The sequence below is a fragment of the Capra hircus genome, chromosome 17, assembly GCF_001704415.2.
Source record: "Capra hircus breed San Clemente chromosome 17, ASM170441v1, whole genome shotgun sequence".
Taxonomy (NCBI): Eukaryota; Metazoa; Chordata; class Mammalia; order Artiodactyla; family Bovidae; genus Capra; species Capra hircus.
In genome coordinates this window covers 15,531,605-15,551,846 of record NC_030824.1, presented here as the reverse complement: position 1 = coordinate 15,551,846, position 20,242 = coordinate 15,531,605, and the positions used below count along the sequence as shown (strand labels likewise).

Below are 20,242 nucleotides of genomic sequence, written 5' to 3'. Positions count from 1 at the left end.
TCACCCTTTCCCTAGACTTCCCTGGAAGCTCAGCTGGTAAAGAATCTTCCTGCTATGGAGAAGACCCCTGTTTGATTCCTGGGTTGGGAAGATCCCCTGGAGGAGGGCATGACAACCCACTCCAGTATTCTTGCCTGGAGAATTCCGTGGACAGAGGAGACTGGCAGGCTACAGTTCCTGGAGTCGCAAAGAGTTGGACATGGCTGAGCGACTTTCACTTTCACCTTTTCCCCACCTGTCAATTGTGTTTGCATTGAAACTCACTGGCCATTTAAAGCTAAGATTGAGTCAAGGTACAGACCAACAGGAGAGTCAAATTTATGCAAAAAGCCATGCTTTTAAGATGCTTCATTGCTTATTGGGGGAGGAGAGAATTTTTCTATCTGGAATTGAAATGTAAGACTCCATGTAATCCCTTTGTGGGAGAGAATTTGAGCATGTACACATCGTTGCATGCAGACACATGATGTGATGGGAATGTTACTCTGAATGGGTCCGCAGAGCAGAGGAGCAGCATGGGCCCTGTGTCCACCAGCATGGCCCAGTGAACATGCTTCATGTCTTTCCTCACGCTCTTTTACTGATTTGGCTACATGACTTATGCTAAATAATCAAGAGTTGAAAGCTAGAGACACTCAAGAAAGGGATCCTCCCAACAGAGTGTGATGGTGGCATCCCAGGATTATCCTGTTTGATTTCTTAAAATCATTAGTCAATGCATGCTCTTTTTCTCTTTTACAAAACTGTCAATCATTGAATTGAATTAGTAAGCCATGGGCATGATAGGCAAGGCAAGATGTGAGCTTGGGTCACTTAAGGTGACAGTCTTGCTTGGTCCCTGCCTTCCCAAAGAACGGGATGAAACCTGTGTTATAGGATCCTGATCCTGGATCCCAGAAGACAGACCTCTAAACATGAGTTTCCGTTTTCACAGCTCTGTGGGTATTTTCTCTCTTCAAGGCTGCATAATAATTCTCTTTTCTTCATTCCTCTTGTAACTTTCCTTAAAGAAGATATAAGCCATGCCCAAAGTGAGTACCTCTCTGATTTCCCGGCTGCAGTCTGTCCATTCTGCCTCTTGCCACTCAACCCCTATGGTTCTCAAGATGGGCTCTGTGGTTCTATGGGGGTCCTCAAGTTCAGATTATTTTCATAACAATACTAAGCTGTCTTGTGGCGTTTTTCATTGTGTTAACATTTGCACCAGTGGTACAAAGTCAATACTTTTATTTTAAAATAAATACTAAAGATATGTTTTAATTTCTAATGTGGTAAATATAGGTATAACTCACGTAAACAAAAGCCCTTTGGGGTCCTCAGTAGTTTTTAAGGGTATAAGTCCTTATTCTCTGTAACTCCTAATATCTAATTAACATGGATATTTTATTGAGAGAAGTCAAAGCTTGTCTTATGTATTTTATTACCTTCATATATACTATTGTGCGACCTTTTGCTTTTTTATGCATTTTACAACTTATTTCAAAGAAACATAAAACATGTTTCTTGCTATTTTTAAACTCAGATCGGTTTGCTCTTTGTTACAGTACTTCCAGCAGTCACAACAGTGTTGGTTCTACATCTTGTGTTTATATTTCAGTCAATAATAAAAAGTCATAAAGATGGTAGTTCCCTATACTATAACCACAGAGAAGATTGCTGTTTGATGTGTCAAAATGATGCAAAGGCCTCATAATGGTAATTTATAATAGAAATATTAGTGATTGGAATTTCAGACTACTGTAGAGCAGTTAAACCAGTTTTTAATGGTGCGGTGTTATTTGGAAACTTTGCAATTAGTCAAAAAGTGGAACAGGAACAGGGCTTCTGTTCCTCAGTCGGCTAGAGAGCTTTTTTTCTAATGATCACTGCTTAGACTTTGAAGAAGTTAACTTTACCTTTCTTTAGCTTCTTGTTTCTGTCTTTGAGAGATATTACACCAAATAGTTATTTAGAATGGAAGTTGGCAAGCTACAGCCAGTGGGCCAAATTTAGTATGCTTCCTGTTTTCTGCAAATAAAGTTTTATTGACACACAATCATGCCTATTTGTGTACATATTATCTGTGGGTGCCTTTGTGCTATGAGAGCAGAGTTGAATAGTTGTGACAAAGACTGAATGGCCTTCAAAACCAAAAGTATTTATTATCTGGTTCTTTAAAAAAAATTGTTCACTCCTGTAAACTCCTAGAGTTCACTGACTTATTTCTTCCTCCAGGATACCCACAGATGAGATTCACAAGTAGTACAAATAGCCATGTTTCTACTTTGGATAAATAGTAGTCTTGCCTTTTTAAGTTAATAAATCTTGTATCGTTGCTGGGCAAAAAGCTGAGTTTTGGGGAAAAACTATAATCCTTTAAATTAGTTGATGAAAAAAATTATTTGAGAAGTTGATTCTAAGTGATAACTCTTGATTTAAAATGTATAAGTCTGCAGTTGCTGGTTTTTGTTTTACCGTGTTTCTAGTCCTCTTTTATTTTATGTAAATTTAAGACTCTGTCATCTTCTGCCTAAATTTCCTTTAACATTTCTTATAGTATAGGTTTACAGATGGCAAATTCCTTTAGCTTTGGGATGTCTGAAAAGGTCTTTATTTCACCTTCATTTTAAAATGTTTTTATTTATTTTATTTTTGGCTGCACCGGGTCTTCCTTGCTGCCCGTGGGCTTTCTCTAGTTGCAGCAAGCTGTGGGCTACTCTCTAGTTGCAGTGCACAGGCTTCTCACTGCAGTGGCTTCTTTTGTTGTGGAGCATGGGGTCTAGGGTGCATGGGCTTCAGTAATTGTGGTGCAAGAGCTTAACTGCCTCATGGCATGTGGGATCCTTCAGGACCAGAGGTCAAACCTGTGTCCCTTGCATTGACAGGGAGATTCTTAACCACTGAACCACCAAGGAAACCCTCCCCTTCATTTTTGACATTTTTTGAAAGAAATTTTTGCTGGCTATAGAGTTCTAGGTTGACAGGTTTTTGTTTTCCTTTCAGTAAAGATGTTGTTGCACTTTGTCTTCTAGCTTCCTTCCTGCCAAACCTCCCCAACCTCCCTGTGAGAAATCTGTGTTCTGTTAGTTTCTCGTTAAGTAACTTGTCTTTTTTTCTGGTTGGTTTCAAGCTTTTTCTCTTTATTACTGGTTTTAAGCAGTTTGATTATGATATGATTTATTCCTTTCATGTTTACTCCATTTATTCCATTCCTTTCATTTATTCATTTCATGAAAGCTTAATTCCTTTCATGTTTCCTGTGCCTAGGGATCATTTAGGCTTTTTCATCCATGGATTTATTTTTTCATTGACTTCAGAAAATTTGTGGCCATTATTTCTTCAGATATTTTTTTGGTCTTACCTCTGTACTCCTTCAGGGATTCTGAGTACATGTATATCAGGCTCCTTGGAGTTACCTCACAGCTTATTGATGCTGCATTAATTTTTTTTAAGTCTTTTTTTTTTTCTTTATGTATTTTATTTTGGATAGTCTCCGTTGCTTTGTCTACAAAGTTCACTAGTCTTTTTTTCTGCAGCATCTAATGTAGTCTTTTGTTGTTGTTTAGTTGCTAAGTCATGTCTGACTGTTTTGCAACCCCATGGACTGTAACCCACCAGGTTTCTCTGTCCATGGGATTTCCCAGGCAAGAATACTGGAGTGAGTTGCCATTTCCTTCTCTGAGGGATCTTCCCAATCCGGGGATTGAACCTACATCTCCTGCATTGGCAGGCTGATTCTTTACCACTAAGCATGTGGGAATCTTAGTTTATGGCAAAATAGAGATACTATAAAGTATATCACAGCTAAATTAGGTGATGAATATTTTGACTTACTTATAGACCTTTTTGTTTTAATTTGTTTTGATTTATAATGTGGTATTAGTTTCTGGTGTACAGCAAAGTGATTCATGCTCTTTTCCTATATGGTTTATTACAAGATATTATAGTTCCCTGTGCTATACAGTAGGACCTTGTTTATTTTACATATAGTGGTTTGTACTTACTAATCAAAAACTCCTAATTTCCCCCCCACTAACCCCTTTGGTAACCCCTTTTTTATGCCTGTGAGTTTGTTTCTATTCTGTAAAGAAGTCCATTTGTGCCATATTGTAGATTCCATGTATAAGTATTATATGATATTTGTCATTTTCTGTCTTCACTTAGTAAGATAATCTTTAGGTTCATCCATGGTGCTGCAAATGGCATTATTTCATTTTTTTTTATGACTGAGTAATAGTCCATTGTATGTATGTACTACATCTTCTTTATTCCTTTGTTGATGGACATTTAGGTTGCTTCCATGTCTTGGTTTTTGTAAATAGTGCTGATATGAATTGGTATGCATGTATCTTTTTGAGTTACAGTTTTCTCCAGATATATGCCCAGGAATAGGATTGCTGGATCATATGGTAATTCTATTTTTAATTTTTAAAGGAACTTCCATACTGGTTTTCTATAGTGGCTGCACAAGTTTACATTCCCACCAGCAGTTTAGGAGGGTTCCCTTTTCTCCATATCCTCTCTAGCACTTATTATTTGTAGACTTTTGAGTGATGGCCTAGATTTTCTGATAGAGGCTAATATTTCCTTTAAAGAGGAGGCCCACTTTTTCTTCTGCCTCAAACTGGATTCTTCTTTGGGCTTTCATAGCTAAGCAAATGGTGCCATAATTTACCTTGTCTCCCAAATCAAAAGTCTGTTAGGGTACCCTTGGCCTCCTTGTCCATCAGCAGCTCTTATTACCTCTGCTTCCAAAAAAGATCTCACCTCCATCCGTTTCTCTCCATCCTTTGCCACTATCCTGCTCCAAGCCACCATCCTCTCTTCCTTAAATGACAGCAATAACCTCCTCAGTGGTTGTTCCACTTCCTTCTACATTTGTCCTATTTTGATGTTTTTCTTACAGCATCCACAAAACGATAGGCCATGTCATCCACAGCTTAAAAACCTCTGTTGACCTTTAGTTAATTGCATTTTGAATGAAATCCAAACTGTTTTCTGGGCCTTCAGGGTTCTGGGCCTGCCTCTGTACCATCAACTTGGGCCACATTTTCCCTCTTTTGCTGTGACTTAGACAAGTGATTTTCAAAAGTCATTTGGCCACAGCCCACAGAAGAATACATTATACGTTACAGTCTACTACAAGGGGACATAAATACTGTGTTTCATTAATTTTTAAGGTAGCTAATGAGGATGTATCTTATAGCCTATATATATATTGTCATAAGGACATAAACATATCATAGTTTCATTAGCAATATTTCTGTTTCTTAATGTTACATAAAGCTGTGGTGAATTTTACAATTGATAGCAATTTATACTTGATGAATTATGTTCATAATAATAAAACAAGTTTCCAACAACAGTACTTACCCTTACTGTCCAAGATGCATGCTGATGTTTTCTAATCTATCCTGTTTATTCCATTTCATTGGATAAAACAAAACAAAAAACCCCGTCTTGACATCCTTGCTCTCATGTTACAACTTGAAGTATAAAAAACTGTTGTAGCCACTCAGTCCTGTTTTATTCCCCATATGCTCCCAACCCTTTCTTGCTTTAGGGTTTTTGCAGATGCTCTTCCCTCTGTTCTTTTATGTTCTTTGCATGGCTGGCCCCTCGTCATCCTGCAGATTTCAGTTTAAATGTCACCTCTTCAAAGAAACCCTCCTTGACCACCCCATCTAAGTAAGTTTCCCCCCTCACCCTTATTTTTTTTCCCTTAGGCCCCATTTGTTTCCTTCATAGCACTTGCCACTGTTTGCAATCATGTGCTTGTTTATTTTCTGTCTGCCCACGTCAGAATGAAGGTTAGGCCACATGAACTATGTCTTGCTACGGTGTCTGCCATGTTTTATGTACTCGAAAAATCCTTGTCAGATGAATGAATCCTACTGTTTTAGAGTACCTCGACCTTGGTGAAAGCCTGTATATTTACTTCAAGGTCTAAATAGGATTTCTGAATCTCCACAGCTTGGGATTTAATTTTTTTTTTAAGTCCTTGCTTTGTCCTGGCTGTTGTCCTGTATTTATCTATGTGTGTGTGTTCTTTCTTGGGAGAAGTCTTGGGGCAGGGGGCAGGCAGCCAATTGGAGGGAAGAGGAAAAGGTTAAGAATGGGGAGTGAGACAAATAAAGGAGACTAAAACTTCCCCTATGTTCTTTTCTTTTCTTCTGCTGGTCCCTAGTTTAAATCTGAATGTTATATGTATTTGTATAACATATAAGGGTATAAGTGAAGTGAAGTGAAAGTCGCTCAGTCGTGTCTGACCCTTTGTAATCCCATGGACTATACAGTCCATGGAATTCTCCAGGCCAGAATACTGGAGTGGGTAGCCTTTTCCTTCTCCAGGAGATCTCCCCAGTCCAGAGATCGAACCCAGGTCTTTACCAGCTGAGACACAAGGGAAGCCCATGTGTGGTCTAAATAGTTAATTGCTATCAATAGGCATTGTGTATTTCTGTAGCTTCTCATGTTGGGCTTGTCTTGACTAATTCTTTAGAAAAAAAGTTAGTGGGGCAGCTGCAACAGGGTTCTTGGCTTGTGATTTTCTTTATTTGACCCATAGCATGTAGAATTTGTATTCTACCCTATGAAAAATTTATAATCAACTTCTTACCTTTTAGGCACATAGAGATGAAATCCAGCGCAAATTTGATGCCCTTCGTAACAGCTGTACTGTGAGTATTAACCAAAGATGATGAAAATAACATGGAACTAAAACTGAGAAGGAAAGGGGGAACGTCTCTTTCTAAAATCCGTGGCTGATTTTTGATATAAACTTTCAGCTTGAAGCAGTTGATGTGGTCAAACTGATGCGGAAGTTTCTAAGCCTCAGAAAACCTTAGTTTCTTGGGTTCCTGCCAGTTTTAAAAGTTTAAACCATCCTTCATGTTTGGAGAAGGCTTGTTGGAATGGTCAAAATAATTGTCCCTGCAGAACCACTAATAGGGTCTCAGTAGCTGCAACAAAAGTCCCAAGGGAGCTCCCCCTCCTTCTCCAATCTACAAGCTTCTGTCTGAGGTGGGCCTGAGATGGTAGGGGCAGTTAGATGTGTCAGGCTTCTCCAGCCTGCTGCCTCTTCAGAGAGGGAAGACCAATAAGTTCTTCTTCTGGAGAATCTAGAAATGTTAGCTTTCTAACAGGCAGAATCTGGCTTCCTAACATGCAAATGCAGAATTTAGGACTCTTTGGGAGATGTTATTTATATTGAGAGAAGTCAATTCCAGGAGCAGATAAGCATCATTCATAGGTTATGTAATAGGGTAAAATGTCTATTTTTGATCAGAGTGAAGGACTGAAATAGGCCCCTTTCAGAAGGGAGGGATGGTGTCCTTTATTCATGGTTCTGCCTCCTTTCTTTGGTCCTTTCATCGCTTTGTCCCCTCCTTAGCTCTCAGTGAGCTGGTCTCTATTTGTATTATTTGCACCTGTGAATTTCCAGAAACACCCTTCTACACCCTATACACATATTTTATTTTCTGGTAATTAACTCCTTCTTTTCTCTTTATCTACTATAATGAGACATTAAGTCTTGATGCTGTATGCCCCCTGCATCCTGCCTCCCTTCATTTAGCTATAGATTGCACAGAGTAAAGTGCATGAAGTGCAACTAATCTTAAGTGTACAGCTCAATTGATTTGTATGTGAATAGACAACTCGTGTAACCACAACAAAGACCAAGATACAGAATGTTTCAGCTCCCGGAAGGCTCCTGTTGTCCTCTTCCCATCAGTGTGCTTTGCCCAAAGGGTAACTAGTAGTCTGATCTTTGATACTATACATTAGTTTTACCTGTTCTTGAATTTCATATGAATGGGACCATTAGAAGACATGGTCTTTGGGTTTAGCCTTTTTGTTACTTAAATTGTCTGTGAGGGTTCATCCATGTTGCACTGTCAAGATTTCGTTCTTTTTTATTATGGTGTCATGTTTCTAGTGTGTGTTTAGATCTGGAGTTTGTTTATCTGTTCTCCTGTTGATGGGTGTTGGGGTTGTTTTTGGTAGGAACAGAGCTATTAGGAAGCACTCTTGTACAGGTCCTTTGGTGCTTGCAAGCCTTTGTTTCTGATGAACGTATATATATACCTAGAAGTGGAAGAGCTAGGTCATAGGACATGCCTCCGCTTAACTCTGGTTGGTGCCTGACAGGTATTTAGGTCTGTATTGCCTGATGCCAGTGGCCAGATGTGGGGTGAGCCTGCCTTAGGGATATCTGTTTATTTCCTCCATTCTCACCTCCCTTCCTTGAGAAATTGATACATTCTCTTCCTGTACTCTTTTGCTTTACTTTTAAAGTTTGTAAATTGTCTTGGTTTCTTTTACATGAGAGTTATCTGCTTATATACATTCATGCTCATAAATGATCACTGAATAAGATGTAGATGATTTTAGCATGTGATTTTTTTTTTAATTACTGTTTTATCCCAAAATAATCTTGGATGCATTTGAAATGTATACATCTGTAATCTGTTCCATTCATCTGGAGTTTTCTTCTTTTTTAGTCTTTTTTAAAAAAATCATTTATTTATTTACTTTAAAATAGCTTTATTGAGGGATAATTGGAGTACAGTAACCTAATGAGATTTCAAATTGTGTATATCTTTAAAACTAGCAAAACAATCAAAATAACAACTGTAGTCATCACCCTCAAGAGTTTCCTGTGCACTTTTGTTATCCACCCTTCCCCACCCCATTTTTAAAATCAGAAATCTAGTTTTAATAGGATATGCCAATATATAGAATAAAATTGGTTACTTTCTTAACTTACGTAACTTTTATACTCTCTTTATCCCTCAAATTTGCTTTTCCTGGAACAATGACTTCTAATCCTTCGTTTACTTACCCTTGGCTTTCTGAAGCCTTTGGGGATCTACCCTGGTGGGAGGGGAAACCCAAGAGAGTGATTTCCACCCACCTTTCATCTAGGCCAGCTGGGTGGCTTGGGGGTCCAAACTATGTGCTCTGGAGTCAGATAGACTGGTTGAGATTCTAAACTGGCCTCTCAGTAACCTGTGTGATGTTATACACTGAAGCCTCCATTTCTTTGTCCATAAAATGGGGGTGACATTATATGTCCTCAATTCCAATGCACCATTGATTGTAGGATGTACAGTTCATTTAACTACTGTTCTTTGGGAACTGGGTGAGGGAAGAGAGACAGCTGTTTAGTTCCTATATACATTCAGATTTCCGGAACAGTAAAACCTAGGAAACACTGAGTCACAGAATCAGAAGCTTGATAATAATACCTACCTCATGGAGGTTCCTGCAAAAGTTAGACGATGCATCAGCATTTGTACAGGGCCTGGTCCATAGAATGTGCTAATCAGTGATAACTATTATTATTTGCTCATACTGGGTTTAGAACAGAATCTTGTTTAGAAAACAGCTCTGCTCCTAAAAAAAAAAAAAAAAAAACAGGTTGAAAACCACCACTTTAGAACAATACTTGGCAGCACTAGTGGATCTCAGTTATCCTTCCGCAAGTTCAAAGGCTGCTTTGCAGACGCTTTAGAAGAGCACACAGATGCTCCTTTCTCGGCGGTGCTGTCCAAGACTGTCTCTGCTGGGAAATGTCATCTTCATTATCAGTGGAAACTCCTATAATAGCTCGATCGATAGGAGCTCCCAGTTAGCAGCTTTTAAAAAGCTCGTGAGCAGTAAGATTTTTCAGGCTCAGGCCATTTCTGTATTTTGAAGAGATTTAAAAAAAGAATTTGATTCAATCTGGCACCTAAAACCCTACCTAAGTCTGTTCTGGAGAGGAGTTGGTGGGCAAACATATGACATGGTTTTAATTATGAATCAATCTGTCAGCTATAAGATTAAAAATAAATAATATGCAAATAGCCACCCTCAAGAAGGAATGAGGCATTAAAATAGGACGTCAGCCCTGTGTCTTTTCAGCCTGATGTTCATTGTCTGGCTGGTGTCTTCACCTCTGGTGTGTTCTTGGACGTTTACCAGGTAACATTCTCTCTGCTGCCCACCCAGCAGAGGTGTGAAAGGTAACCTATATATCGCAGAACCACAAGGTTTGCTTGAAAAGCAACAGATAACCCCAAATAGAGACCTTAGAACATTTTCTTTTTGGGTACTGAGAGTAGATATATTTTTTTGTATTCCTGTTTTCTGTTGGAATTTTACCCAGATCTCTTATCTGTACAAACAGCATATCAGAAAGCTCTGCTGGCCCCTACATTATGGAGCTATCTTATCTCCCTCATCTTTTTCTTGCCACTGAGATGGAGTCAGCTGTGTAGTTTCTCTTTGCTGCCTTGTATCCTTGGGGTTGAAAGGTTAACAGTCTCCTGGTACAGGGCACAGATCATTTGCCCTTGGTGTAGAGAGAATATGCCCACAAAGTGGACCTAAGGATTCTCCTTGCCTATATAACCTGGTTCAGAATTGCAGATTGCCTATTATCCTTTTTTTTTTTTTTCCAAATCATAGCGATCATTAATTTACTGCCTATGTCTCAGATCAGTTCAATATCTCTGTGTGGGAGTACATCTAACCCTTAATACCACCAGCAGCTAAGTGGGCAACTCCAGCAGTTAAGTGTGTTATGGTCCAGGCAGAAAGAATGAACAACGTCTGGATGAGTTAATGCACTCTAACGAGTTCTTGAATGCTTCCTGCAAACACATGATACTCCTTTTGTCAAATAGGCAGTACAGATAATGACAAAATACAAAGCCAGCACTACAAACTGTAACTAGAAATCAGAAACAGGAGACCCTTTGAAAACAGGATGATGACAAGGAAATAGAAGGCCCCTTCCTACTCAGTGGGTTCATTTCACTTGAAGTGAGAGTAATAATCTTGGCAACTCCCTGACTTTTTATGAGTGTCTTTTTCTTTAGCACTTTATAATCTAATTTGGGGAGGAGAAGAGGTGGCAGAAATGGGCATATAATAAATGGCTTTTTTTAAAAAATGAGTCAAAGAAAGCGACTAGGTGCCTAAAGGTTTAAATATATCTTTGAATGGCAGATTATTTTGGCAGTGTACGTATTCTTATATGGGTAGATTTTCTTAAGTCTGTCTGCTCTCCCTGGGCCACCATTGATGCCTTACTAACACCTCGGTCACTCACTTTTGTCTCTTGTATTTCACGTGATACGTTAAGGGAGAATATCATATAATAAAAACCCAAAATGTTAAAACCAGAGCAACAGAGAAGGTTGTCTATATAGCATTTACCTCCGCATCATAGGTGGAGAAACCAACACAGCCAAGCTCAAGATGGCTTATCTGGGACTTCTAGGCGGTTTGCCTCATCAGTCTTGTTTTCCCTCTGGGGCAGAGGTAAAAGGAAGCACAGTGAAGACATTTGGAGTCTAGGAGAAAAACCATCTTAAGGAATGGCTTTACTATGTATAGGAAGGAGACCTGTTGAACTATTAGGCACCGTTTATTCACTGTTTCTGCTTTAGGGAGATTTAACCATATTACTCAGGGTGGTACAAGCATTCTTGTGAAGCACAAATGCCTGCTTGGAGTGACAGACTTGAAGTTTTTTCCCATTTTTTTCTCATCCTGATAAAGAAGGAGGTTTATCCAAGAACTGGACCGTTTAACCTTTATTCCCCTTCTTGTAGCTGATAGCGTTACTCAAACTGGTACAGTAGGAATTAACAAGGCTTTTGATATTAAAGTACAAATTACTAGACCGCTTACTGCATTAAAAGCTCATCAGCTCAGTGAACAAAATGAAAAGCTGTGTTTTCTGAACCACGCTGAACAATTCTGTCTAATTGACATTCTTTAATTCTATGTGCCTGGGAAGATTTTTTTTTTTTAATTGATAATCAAAGGGGGTTAAGACAGGGAGTTAGTCAGTTAGTCACAAAAACAGTGGCAACGTTTCAGAAACTAAATCTGCTTTAGGTTTGAAAATGAGAAACAATTAACCATAGGCCCAGAGGCATTTCCTTTTAATTTACTCCTTTCTGTTATATAAAATTTAATTTACTGCCTGTGTGCCTCATTCCAACTATTATTAGAAAATTGCCCTTAAATTTTGAAAGTATTATATGTAAAAGCTCTCTGCAAGCGCTGGTACTAAACTTCAGCAAAGAGAATAGGAAAGCTAAATGTGCTGAAATTGAAGTCATTCCACCATTGAGCAGGGAAATAATTTAGCAAAATCAGATTAAATCTCTTTCAGTAAAATGACAATTTCATATGCGTGCTTTCCCATTTTCTGATAGCCAGCTGTATAAGAAGAAACCATTTAAAGTTATGCCATCCATACAGTATTATATTTTCAGGATTATTCTGAACGTCCCTTAAGTTTTCCTTTTTTTCTTTTGTTGCTTGAAATTAAATTTATTACCTGAGATATTATTGAAATAACTCTAAGTGTCCTTCACTCAGTCTTCCTTGATAAGAGCTTTATTTTGCTTTCTAAGACCATCTCTCATGATAATGTTCTGTCGATGATGTCCTGGGCATTTCAGCTTAATTAGCTGATTGTGATACTAGTCCCTCTGCTATTCCTCTTTCCTCAGTTTGCACCCTCCACATTCTTTTATGAACTTGATCTCATTTAAAGCTGCCCCTTCCATATGGCAGTCGCTTTTGATTGATTTGCTCTTGCCATGTTTTCCTGATGAGTCCTGAGTCAGAAGGTATCTGAGACATTTCTTGTTCTCCCACAGCGTATGTGGGTTTGGGCACTAAGGAGGCGGGTATGGCAGCTGGAGGCTGGCTCTCGGGGGCTGGATGGGCAAACGCTGGTCATCATTACCACATAGGTTTGAGTATATATGGCTTTAGAAGCAATTTCTCATTTCCAACCAACTTGATCCATGTGTAACCGGATTTTTTCCTCTTTTAGGTGATCACAGACTTGGAGGAGCAGCTAAACCAGCTGACAGAGGACAACGCTGAGCTCAATAACCAAAACTTCTACTTGTCTAAACAACTTGATGAGGCCTCTGGTGCCAACGACGAGATTGTGCAGCTGCGAAGTGAAGTAGACCATCTCCGCCGTGAGATCACTGAGAGGGAGATGCAGCTCACTAGCCAGAAGCAAGTAAGGACCATGAACAGTGTCAGAGACCTTGGGAAACCTGGAGCCCCTTTAGATTCTGGAGCGAGTGCCAGTTACATCTCTCCCAAGTGTTCTCAGACTGAGCCTGTCAGTAAAAGTAATCATGTCAGCACTTTGCAGGTTTGCGAGTTTTAAAAACAGCTTTTAGAAGTGTGTAGTTTGCCTTTTTTGTTTGTTTCATTTTTTTGGCCACCCCACATGGTTTGCAAGATCTTAGTTCCCTGACGAGGGATCAAACTTGTGCCCCCTGCAGTGGAATCGCAGTCTTAACCACTGGACCATCAGGGAAGTTCCATGTATAGTTGTTCTTAATTTTGGTTTAAAACCATTAAAAATAGAATAGAATGCTTTTGTGAGTCACTTTTTTTATTTTTAAAAACCTTTCTTTGGCCAAGTTGTGAGGCTTGTGGAATCTTCATTCCTCACCCAGGGGTTGAACCTGGGCTTTCAGCAGGGAGACCTGGGAGTCCTAACCACTGGACTGCCAGGGAATTCCCAAGCTACTTTATTGTTAAGCGTGGTCTCTTTTCCCTGGCCCTCCTCTGAGTTCTTTCTATAAGATCTCAGTAGAAATGGCCCTTCATCTGTTCTTGTCTAACCCCCTTGGTCTGTAACAGAAAAAGATAGTGTCTTTCAGACTATAGTTAGAAGCTCATGCTTTTCCGAACCTGATCTGACAAAAGTGCCACCCGGGAAATCCTCATTTGCTGTGAGGCACAACTCAGTGGTGCTGATTTGCAGACGATGGAGGCGCTGAAGACCACGTGCACAATGCTGGAGGAGCAGGTCATGGACCTGGAGGCCCTGAACGACGAGCTTCTGGAGAAAGAGCGGCAGTGGGAGGCCTGGAGGAGCGTCCTTGGTGACGAGAAGTCCCAATTTGAGTGTCGGGTTCGAGAGTTGCAGAGAATGCTGGACACCGAGAAGCAGAGCAGGTGGGACTTCATGAAGGTACAGAGCCAGTGGCAGGTGGCAGCAACAGGATCACCCCCGAGAGCTCCCGGCAAGTGCCCCCACTTGACCAGGAATGAGCAGGTGCTGGTATGTAAGACTTAAGTGTTAAAGCTGGGAGACTCAGGGCAACCAGGATCAGTCAGTCATCCTCGAGGTAAATATGGACGGTGCCAGTAGCAGGAGATGATGACCAGTCAGCCAGTACAGGGCCACAGGAGTCAGCAGAGCAAAGTGTCTCAGTGCTTCCTTTGTAGAAACTCTTTCCTTGGATTTTTTGTTATTGTGACTGTATAGTGAGATTGTCACTCTCCTTTAAAAAAAAAAAAAAAAAAAAAGTTATTTGGCTACACTGGGTCTTGATTGTGGCATGTGGGATCTATTAATAGTTCCCTGACCAGGCACTGAACCTGGACCCCCTGCTTTGGGAGCACAGAGTCTTAGCCCCTGGACCTCCAGGGAAGTCACAAGACCATCAGTTTTGATCCTGGTCATGTGTGATGCAAGTCAACCCTCTACACCAGCTTTGGCACTATTGACAGTTGGGGCCAGACAGTCCTTCGTGATGGGGGCCTGACCTGTACATGGTAAGGTGCTGAGCAGCTTCCCTGGATCTGCCCCACTAAATCTCAGTAGCTGCTCCCTCTTCAAGTTGTGACCACCAGAAACATCTCCAGACATTGCCCGGTGTCCCCTGGAGGGGGGCAGCTGCCCCAAGTTGAGAACAACTGCTCTACAAGTATAGTTTACAATTTTTTATTTTTTCTTCCTTTCCTGGTAGGCAGTGGTGATCCTGAGTTTGGGTAGTATCTTTCCTCTACTTCCCCAGTTCTCCCAGTGCAGGATTCCCTCCTGCCAGGGTCTCAGGTGTGCAGGTTATGCACTGTGTGCTGCTGGGAATAGACGTGAAGATCTACCATGACATTTTACCAGCTCATGGTGGGAAAGTGTTCGTTCTAACAAAGCCAGTATATTATGACAGTTTACCAATGGGTAGACGCACATGGTCTTAAAGAACACACGCCTTTCCTGGTTTGCAGAGAGGTACCCTATGGGCTGGTATCCACCTTGTGCTTCATGTCTGCCCAACAGAATTCTATTCATCCTGCATAACCTCACTAATACCACCTTTCCCTGAAACTTACTGTCTCGTAATACTCTGAACTCCCTGAGCAAGGTAACTATTCGTGGAAGTATTTATCATTTTTCTGGACTCTGTCAGACTCATTTCAGTATTTCCCACATTTGGTGGACCATAGTAGACTCACGGCTGTCTTGGATGTATAATTAGTGCTAAATCAACTACACTAAGAAAGACTGGAAGCAAAGGGAACCCATAAGCTTCAAGAGAAACTGGTAGAAATATTCTCCTGTTGGACATCTTCCCTTTCAGGGTATTTGCTAATGTGAGAGGGCTGCTGGTTTAAGACTTCCTATTACTGTTTCGCCCTGAACTCTTGAGCTCCTGCGTCCTCACCATATGTTCTGGCTGTTCTGACACACACCCCTCCCTCCTACTCGGAAGTCTAGCTCCTAGCCCAGCTGCTTCTAAGAGTCCTTTGTGGACAGTTTCGGGGGCAGAGTCTGACCATAGCATCAAGAATGCACAACCATGTATGAAAGTGTTCTCTGGTGGCGCTAGTGGTAAAGAACCCACTTGCCAATATAGGTGACATGAGAGACTTGGGTTCCATTCCTGGCTGGGGAAGATCCCATGGAGGAGGGCATGGCAGCTCACTCCAATATTCTTGCCTGGAGAATCCCATGGACAGAGGAGCCTGGTGGGCTACACTCCATAAGGTCTCAAAGAGCTGGACAGGACTTAGCACACACATAGGGAGATCTTTCATATATTTCTTTCGGGAGCAATTGTGAAAGATCTTGGCTCTCTTCCCCGCCCCCTCTTCCCATTTTTTTTTCCTTCCTCTATTTTGGTGTTATGTGGGATCTGAGATGTGTAAAATATAATTCTTATTTTTTAAAAAATATTTATATATTTGGCTGTGCCTGTTGTTAGTTTTGCATGTGGGATCTAGTTCCCTGATCAGGGATTGAACTTGGGCCCCTGCATTGGGAGCGAGAAGTCTTAGCCACTGGACCACCAGGGAAGTCCCTAAAATATAATTCTTAATTCTTGTCTTCTAGCGGCTGAGTCTAACGCAGGAGATAAACTATGCGTTGAACTATTTATCACCTAAAATAGAGAGTGGGTTGTGCCAGGCCAGTAGTACATTTATGCTTTGGGTCCAGAACAAGAAGAGGTTACTTCTGAGAGGAAGCCTGGGAACGGCTTTGTGGAGAACATGGCCTTCTAGTTTACCCTTGGAGTCTGAGTATGACTTGGGTTTGTTGGGTCGAGAGGAGAGCTGCCAGTGAAGGAGCCTGTGTAAGTCCAGTTGCTGGAGCAGAACAGAAAACCTGAGTTGGGGAGGGGAAGTGAGGTTTCAAGTGTGCTTCCAGGTTTTGTCTTCTGTCGCCCTATTTACAGGTACACCCAGCAGATTCAAGCAGAACACTTCAGCCCTTGCTTTGAGGAGAGGCAGTGTTTGCTCGAATGGGGCCCCACATGGTCCTCGGCACTGTGCTCCTTCAGTGGGACCTCATTCCTTCCTGCTTCTGCAGGAGGGTGTAACAGTCTTGCCATTTTCAGCCCAGTTGCATTTGGAAAAATGCCTCATCCCCTTCAGCCCTCCCAAGTGCATTTATATTCACAGGAACCTTACCTGCTAAGAGTATTTTTACCCAGGGCCTAAAGTGGGTTGCATCCTCGCTCCACGTAATTCGGAACAAGGGATCAGGCTGGGCTCTCCCCAGCCCGCAGCATGTTTGGTTGCCTATCCGTGACCAAGCTGGGCCAGCTTCCTTCCTGCAGGGTGGCAGTGATGGGGTTTCTGAATGTGCCTGTGTCTCCCCGCAGGGCAAGGGCTGACCAGCGGATCACTGAGTCGCGCCAGGTGGTCGAGCTGGCAGTAAAGGAGCACAAGGCCGAGATCCTGGCCTTGCAGCAGGCTCTCAAGGAGCAGAAGCTGAAGGCCGAGAGCCTCTCTGACAAGGTCAGCCCCTGTCCCTCCTGCCTTCTAGATACGCATGTACACTTCCTTCTTTTAGCAGGTATTCACATGCGCTCAATCCATGGTCAGCGTGTTTCATAAACCAAGTCTCACTGTTGTGCTTCTCCAAGGGACACCCTTGGTTGGCAATAGTGGGGGTGGGGGTTACTTGGGGTATCAGAGTCGGTCAGTGACTTCCTAACATCTGCCCATCAGGGCCCCTGAGGTCCAGATTTTGACCTGGGTGCACAGCACTCTTCTTTTCTGGCATTTGATTTCTGAGAGCCTTCATGAATCTAATGTTGAGCATCCTCGGGAAGTGCGGGGTGGCTAGGACTCCTGCTCATTCCATTGCTGCAACGGCAGGAAGCCTCAGTGTCTCTGGGTTCTAAGTCCAAGGACGCAGCACGATCTGAGGACAGTGCAGGTCCTCATATTCCACTTTGGAAATACACACGTCCTGTCCATGAAGCACTCTATATTTACAAAGTGACATACTAGTGTTTGGAAAATTTTAATAGTCTTAAAAGAGAGAATAGGTGCTTCTGTGCTATAGATAAGAAGAGCAAAGGTCAAACAAATTTCATATACACATACAGACTGTTTCATATATACACATACGCACTGTTTTGTGTGCGTGTGCGCCCTCATACAAACACACACACACAATCTGACCTCTGAATTTTGGGTAACTGTAGTTTCCTGATTATAGAAGTGATTATTTGGGGTCATTGTGGAAGATATAGAAACCACAGAAAAGTAAAGAAAATGTAACTGGTAATCTGTTGCCACTGTTATGCTGGTGAATTTATATTCATTTATTTATATTGATAAATGTATGTTCTTATTATATAAATAGGATTATATCGTTTTTTAAAGAAACATCACATAAATAGGGGCTTTTCCTGAATTAGTAAATATTTTTTGAACATGTAGTTCTAGAAACATCAATTACACAGAGACACCTATTTTAATCATTCTGCTTGTGTTAGAAGTTTGAACTTCTTCCAGTTTTTTCTCTTTTTTTGCTGTCATAAATAACATTGTGATGAGTGTAAATCTTTATGGGCATCCATGGTTATTTCCTTATTGGAATTTCATAGAAGTGACCAGATTGAAGCTAGAGCTTGCTACTCAGGAATATTCCTGAGTTCCTTGGTATTGGCTTACTAATTTTTTTAAATAGATACCCCATGAGGAAAGTAAATATGTTATTTAACCATGAAAAAATTAAATGTATTATTTAGAGATAAATGAGCTTTTCGGGGTTTAGCTTGAAGGACATTTTTTTCTACCTGACTGTCCTAAAGTATTCTACAGCCAAGTCCTACCCATCCTTTAAGACTCCAGACTTTCTGACCCCATCTTCTCCCAGCCAGTGACAGGCCATTCAGGATGAATTTCTCTCCTCCATACCTCTTATCAAAATCATCACTTGACAGAGTAGTCACTATTTGCGTACATGTCTACTTAAGGGCCACCCTCTGCCTTTGTGACTTGATACAAGATCTTTGAGAGAGCTTGTCTTCCCTTTCATCCCAGAGTTCTGATATTATCCCATGCAAGTAAGCAAGCATTTGGAATATGATGATTTAATTCAGCCAAAGCATATCAGATAGATAAATTTTGGAGAAGTCATCTTCCTAGAACTTGTCACAGGTAGCTACACGTATGACCCATCCCTTAGAAATAATAGCTTCTCCTAACAGAATAACCTACATAAGGCTTATCTTTGACATAGACATTTGTGGTATGCTTTTAAAAACCTGGGTTTCCCTGGTGGCTCAGACAGTAAAGAGTCTGCCTGTGATGTAGGAGACCTGGGTTCAATCCCTGGGTCAGGAAGATTCCCTAGAGAAGGGAATGGCTACCCACTCCAGTATTCTTGCCTAGAGAATTCCATGGAGCTAGAGGAGCCTGGTGGGCCGCAGTCCCTGAGGTTGCAAAGAATCAGACACAACTAACACATACAGTGTAAAACAATTACAAACACGACTCTTTAGACTTCCATGGTGGCTCAGATGGTAAAAGCATCTGTCTACAATGCAGGAGACCTGGTTTCGATTCCTGGGTTGGGAAGATCCCCTGGAGAAGGAAATGGCCACCCACTCCAGTGTTCTTGCCTGGAAAATTCCATGGACAGAGGAGTCTGGTAGGCTATAGTCCATGGGGTCACAAAGAGTCAGACACGACTGAGAGACTTCACTTCACTTCTAAAAACCAGTGTTTATGTTCTGACCCTTAGAACTTGATTTTTCTTTGGCTGTGAAGGTTTGTGGATATTGGCAAAAGTCGTTAGCATATAACGTTCCTAAATATGGTGTCACGGCCAATTTTTCCAAATATCCAGCTCAATGATCTGGAGAAGAAGCATGCCATGCTTGAAATGAACGCCCGAAGTTTACAACAGAAGCTGGAGACGGAACGAGAGCTCAAACAAAGGCTTCTGGAAGAGGTGGGTGTAAGATGCCTGGTAAATAGTTGGGCATACTCTCAGAAGTGAACACTTGTCCTCAGGTGGGCAGGTCCAAATTAAGAAATTAAGATTTCAAGGTTGAAATTCTCAAGGAAGAGTAAGATGGTCACTGGGTACTTTCTGGAAGGTGTTTAACACGTTAAAAGAACATGTCAAGAAGCCCTGGGGGCCTCTTTGTTATTGTGCCCTCCCAAATAGTGCTTAATGGAGTGTCAAGCACAAAGTGAGTATATGCTAACTGGAAGTTTATTAAATATGAGGGCAAATAGATATTGAGTTAAATTGTTCTTTAGAGTTAATATCCAGAGTATATTAAGTTTGCAGCTTGATGAGCTTCATGCACGGGACAGAGACCTGATCAGGTAATGCTGAATGCCAAATCTCATGAAAACTTTTGAACATCCAATTAATTCAGTGCAAAAGAAATGACACCCTGCTTTTGAGACACAAAACAAAAAGTTCAAATTGATCTCCTAAACCAGTCCAATCCTTATGTTATTTCCTGTACCTTTGAATAGAATTCTGAAAATCTCTGTTTAAATTGAGGACAACTCCTCCAACCAAAGCCTTGGTTTGGCTGAATCACTGATAATTTGTCTTCATTCCTTAGAATTGACCTGTCAGGACAAATGCAGTTTATAAAGGTATTTCACAAGAAGTTAGACTCAAGAGTGTTCTGTTTAAGCCACAATGAGGCTGACAGTTGAATCAACCAGTTTATCT

General features: G+C 41.1%; 1 protein-coding gene across 4 annotated transcripts in view; it reads left to right on the top strand.

Annotated features, from left to right (window-relative positions):
- The window catches only part of CIT (citron rho-interacting serine/threonine kinase), a 172,709-nt gene that overhangs the window by 122,963 nt on the left and 29,504 nt on the right, over window positions 1-20,242 (top strand). For all 4 annotated transcript variants that reach the window (XM_018061232.1, XM_018061231.1, XM_018061230.1 and 1 more), the window contains exons 24-28: window positions 6,606-6,659; window positions 12,827-13,024; window positions 13,784-13,977; window positions 16,911-17,046; window positions 19,394-19,498. In XM_018061232.1, coding sequence (XP_017916721.1) covers window positions 6,606-6,659; window positions 12,827-13,024; window positions 13,784-13,977; window positions 16,911-17,046; window positions 19,394-19,498 — 687 coding nt within the window. The remainder of the gene's footprint in view (window positions 1-6,605; window positions 6,660-12,826; window positions 13,025-13,783; window positions 13,978-16,910; window positions 17,047-19,393; window positions 19,499-20,242) is intronic.